The sequence below is a fragment of the Myotis daubentonii genome, chromosome 13 (assembly GCF_963259705.1).
Source record: "Myotis daubentonii chromosome 13, mMyoDau2.1, whole genome shotgun sequence".
Classification (NCBI taxonomy): Eukaryota; Metazoa; Chordata; class Mammalia; order Chiroptera; family Vespertilionidae; genus Myotis; species Myotis daubentonii.
The window spans coordinates 61,553,529-61,558,655 of NC_081852.1; the positions used below are offsets into that span (position 1 = coordinate 61,553,529).

The 5,127-nt window shown below is 55.6% G+C and overlaps 1 protein-coding gene across 1 annotated transcript; it reads right to left on the reverse strand.

Moving 5' to 3' along the window:
• Nucleotides 1-791: 791 nt before the first annotated feature.
• Nucleotides 792-4,297, reverse strand: NPS (neuropeptide S). Its single transcript, XM_059661955.1, has 3 exons — nucleotides 4,155-4,297; nucleotides 3,953-4,055; nucleotides 792-971 (listed from the first exon to the last, which is right to left on the reverse strand). Exons 1-3 carry the CDS (start codon nucleotides 4,295-4,297, stop codon nucleotides 792-794), a joined length of 426 nt encoding a protein of 141 aa, XP_059517938.1.
• Between the last annotated feature and the right edge of the window lie 830 nt (nucleotides 4,298-5,127).

Below are 5,127 nucleotides of genomic sequence, written 5' to 3' on the forward strand. Positions count from 1 at the left end.
TTTAGAAAGGGTGTCAGGGGCTGCTATGGGAGGGTGTCAGCTTTCCGGGGGGGGGGGGGGCGGGGGGGCGTGTGGATGGGGCCGATCAGCAAAGTTTGGGGAACTGGCTCCCCAAAGATCCAGTTCCAACCCACCCACCACCGGGCACCCAGCCGTCCGTCCGTCTGTCTCATGACCATTACTGGCGGGATTTCTGTTTTAAGATTTTGAAACGGTGACAAATTTCCAAGACAAAACATCGATCCGTGTCTGAATATGTTTGCTAGGCAGGCGGCCAGGGTTCCATCAGCAGGGCAATGCCGCTTCTGGCCTCGATGGAGAGAAGCACAGGGGGGCCGCGGCGGAGCACTTTGGTGAATGTCACCAGGCTCTTAGAAAGGGGGACAGCGCGTCCCAGAAGCACGGGCCTCGCTAAGCCGTTCCAGAAACCACATTGAAAAGAAAGTGATTCCGGACCATGCGAGCACAGGATCACGGGCAGGGAAGGAGTCATAGCACTGCCGTTTGGGTAAAAAGACTCTTCCTTTCCGGCCAATTGACGATCAGAGCGAATGTGTCCACTGGCCCTCGGGAAAGCTACTAACGGGCCCCAGGAATGGTGTGTGTCTTGCAGCGGAGGCTGGAGACGGTTAATGCTTTTTAAAACCCCGTTTACTCTAGACCAGGGAGGAGGGGAAAGGGGACTCAGAGAGCAGACCAACACGCAGGGGTGACGGTGTGACTGATTTCTTGCACATGAGTCACGCTCTACGGCGCTGGAGGTGCAATCCCAGCGTCCTTTGCACACGCCTTCATGACTTTGCTCTTGGGAAGGGAGTTTTTTTAAGCCCCGTGCCCACGCCGTTGCGGAAGGACCTTTTCGCCAACGCCTCCTCCAACAGCGGCTTCCAGACGTCCAGTCCCTCGCCCGGCCCCGCCCGGGCCCGGCAGCAGCCCAGCAGGAGGAGGGCGTAGTCAGGGGTCCCGGACACCTGGGGGCAGACGGGGGAGGGGAGAGTTACACGTGTGTTTCCACAGTAACCGTTGTCAGGATCTCACGGCCATGGATCCAAGAGACTGCTGTCAAATAGGACGTTAGAGGTTCTCTAGACTCAGCGTCCTACTTGCAGCCGCCTGCCCTCCTGTCTGAGGTCACACCCCGCAGGTCGCGTGGCGCTCCGGCATCGGCATCACACACCGGCGGAGCCACCTTGTCACGACCACTTTATGGGAAGCTTTTGAGCGGCGCTAACGAGCCTGGGAAACGCTTTTTAAATTTCACCGAGAGAAGCGATCCCTGACAACCCAACTCCAGCTTGCAGTTGGGACGGCTTTCCTTCGGGCGGGTCCCGGCCGCTGGCCCGGGTTCCCCCTGAGGCGTCGCCCTACCTACATGGAGGCGTCTGTGCCTCTGGCCTTTGGTTCAGGTCTTCGTCTGGGGCTCTGCGGTCAGTGAAGGGGGCTCTTCGTGGGGGAAGAAAGAAGTCTGGAGTCTCAGAGCCCACGCTGCCATCGCGATGCTGGGGTTCAGCCCCTACCTTGTGGGGGAAGAAGCTACGTTCAAGAGCAAAGGGAGTGTCCCAGGACACAGGGCGGGCGTGACCCAGAATCGGGTGAGAACTTTCAACCCTTGTCCCGTGTCCTCTCCTCCGTGGCCTCAGAGGCAGCACAACACGGACAAAGCACAAAACGACACACTTTTCACTAACGGGAGGGCGTGCGCCTGGCCTGGTGCTGCGCTCTCTTCGGTCAGCCCCTCCGCAGGCTCTGTGAGCGGGTCGCCGCCTCAGTGGTACCCGCCCTGGGATGAGGAGGTCACATGCTCGGAGGTGGAGAGGGGTCACCGCCTCAGTGGTACCCGCCCTGGGATGAGGAGGTCACATGCTCGGAGGTGGAGAGGGGTCACCGCCTCAGTGGTACCCGCCCTGGGATGAGGAGGTCACATGCTCGGAGGTGGAGAGGGTTTGGAGTCGGGGCATCTGACTCCAAGCCCACGGCTTTCAGCTCGACGACGGACAAGGGGGGAAGGGGAGTGCCCGCTTTTATTACAAATGAAACAGACCACAGAGCACTGATCACACACTGTCCTTTCCTGGGGCTTGGGGGACTTTGGAAGTTGAAATGGGGCCAGAGGCATAGAAGCTCCCGGCCCTCTGCCCATGACTGGGAGGGGGTGGGAGGGCGGGGCGCGGGGTGGAAGATGAAGGCTCCCCAGTCGGAGCTCCCAGGAAAACCACGTCTACGGGCTCCTGGGGGAAGATGGGCTTTTTTGTTTTTTGTTTTCCTTTGATCTGGGAATAGTCAGGATCAGAAACACTGAGCTTGGGAAAACCAGTCCACAGCTGCCATCTGCCTGCACTGTGTGTCTCCAGTTAGAGAGGAAATCTCAGCCGGACCTGAACGCCACCCACTGTCTGGCCCGCAAGGCCAGGCCCGGGGTCACTTCAGGAAAGGGGTGCGACCGCTCTTCCCAGAAACACCCCCGACGCCACCTTCACGTTGGGAAAGAGACGCATCGGATCTGGTCATGAGACCCCAAAAGCCTCCCTAACAGGAGCCGGTGCCCTCTGGGCCCGAGGGAGCCTGCCCAGCAGACGCATCAGCGGCCCTTATGGTACAGGCCCCCCGAGAGCGGACTTGGGGACGTTCCTGCAGAAATTCCAAACGCCCGAGCAGCCGTGTCTGCCGCACAGTCACCTGAGCCGCCAGCTCGCGCCGTGGCTACACGATGGGTTTATAATGAGAAGGGAGGGCACGGCAGAAGCAGAGGCGGACACGCGGGGGGCAGAGCTGGACAGGGAGCGCTCGCAAGCGCGTGAGGGGGACGTGCGCGCTTCATTAGAAAGGAAAACTGCACACAGCGCCTCTGGCTCAACCGGAGTCCTGGACCGCACCTTCGGGGGGAGGACAGAGAGTCGTTAGGAAGACACGTGAGGAAATACACCAAGTTATGGCCGGGGACTCAGCGACTCCATCGGGTGGGGCCTGACAGAATCAGTGACTACATTTGGGCGGAATGCAGGCAACACAACAGGGAAAAGGAAGCTGGAGTAATGAACACAAACACAAAGATTAGTGAGAACTCCAATGATATCCACGAGGACTGGGCATGTATTTGTTATTGGCCACTTACGTGGCATCTAAAGGTAGTTCCATAATTGCATTGACTTTAGTAACCCCAGGGTGCCAGGGGAAGTTTAGTGACGCAAAGTTAAAGCACTGAACACTAGGGGACAAAAACTATTTTACAACTGCAAATAAAGAACTGACATAAAACAACAAAGGTCTCATGAGGAGATGGTGTAAAAATTCCAAGAACGCCGTGTGGCTTCTGATGTCCTGAGCAGTTGGATGGCTACAATTAGGAGCTCAGTCGATATTCTTGAATAAATACAGGAATTAATATTTTATGTGATATTTGAGATCTGACATTTTATCTACATTCTACACCTGAACAAGTTAAACATTATCGCAAAATTAGGAAATTCACTGTTTTTGAAAAATGAACCATTGTATTTTTTCTGTTTTTTGTGTGTTTTTTTTTTAAAGTTGAATCTATTGGGGTGACATTGGTTAATAAAATGCTGCAGGCTTCAGGTGCACACTTCTATAATACATCATCTTACATTATTTCAATGATCACATGTTCACGTTGATTATGTGTGGATGCTGTGGAATGAGTGAATTGTCATGGGCAAAGCAATTTACGTTTTACAGTGAAATAAACACTGTCCTATCCAGTGGCCAACTTCTAAATAATTCCAAGCACACTGTGCGATATTCCGGTATTGCCTATCGTCACATATATGCTTATTTTTACTAATTTCATGACTTTACTTACATACTTTTTTCTTTAGAAGCTCTAACAATAAGAAAATTACTTTCCTGTCACATCTCCCTGGCAATTAGTTTGAATTGGCACTGTACAGTCCCTCATCCACTCAGTTCTCAAAAATGGAGGCGGAACGCTCACCTTCGGCGATGGGGCGGGGTAGCACCAAAACACGGGCATCGCAGAGACGGACAGGACGAGGACAAGGTTGAATTTTAATGAGCTGCAAAGTAGAAAAAAACACCTGGGATCAGCATCACTCAGGCCAGCACTACCTTCGAAAAGCATCTCTAAACAGCATGCACACAGTCAGCATTTTTGGGGGGGAAATGCAGTCTTTTACCTGATCATCTCGGACGCCCCGAATCGCTGCGGGCCGGAGGCTTCCCTGGTGAGCCCCTCGCACTCGCTGTCGCGTCTCCGCGTCTCCGCGGCAGCCCTTTTATAGCGGGAAAGTTCAGGAGTAGAAATGCCATCACGTCCCATCCTCCGTGACTAATGGGTCCGGCCGCGGCCTTTTGTTCTTGTCAAGTTCGAAAAGGACAACCCCGCACCGGCATTGGCATGAAGCTGCCAGCGGTTGACTCCCTTTAAAGGGCGCTGTTAGCAAAGGTCCCCCCGCAGCAGCGCCTTCTGGGCGGCATCGCGGTCTCCGAGGAGCCGGAAGTCCGCTCCCCTCTGAGTACCGACACGCCCGAGGGGGACATGATCTCCGTGAGCGGCCCAGGCAGAGACCAACGCAGAGGGAACCTTGGCAAGACAGAGAGCGCACACCACACAGCTCCTGTGCTACGGGGTATTTTCCCCAACAGATTTCCATCTTCTTTTTAAAAAAAATATATTTTTATTGATTTCAGAGAGGAAGGGAGAGGGAGAGAGAAACATCCATGATGAGAGAATCACTGATCGGCTCTCTCCTGCACACCCCACACTGGGGATCCAGCCCAGAACCTGGGCAGGTGCCTGGACCAGGAATTGAACCCTGGCCTCCTGGTTCACAGGTCAGCGCTAACCACTGAGCCACGCCGGCCGGGCAGGTCTCCTTCCTTAGGACTCGGAGGCTAAAGCCCGGAAACAGATGTCGCCCCTGCTCTTCGCCGTCAGTCGCTCACGTGAAGGCAGGGCGCTGTCTCTACCCCTCTCCACGCACATCCCCCACGACCCAGAGTCCTGCCCCCTTTCCTCCAGGCCGTGGCCACTCCGGGGGAGTCTCTGTGGAGCTGCACTGCCGGGGGCGCTCACATGAGCACCCTGATGCCCGAGGCTGCGTGTGGACGGGTTGCTGAGGCTCACGGTGGAGGGAGGCGTCACTGGCG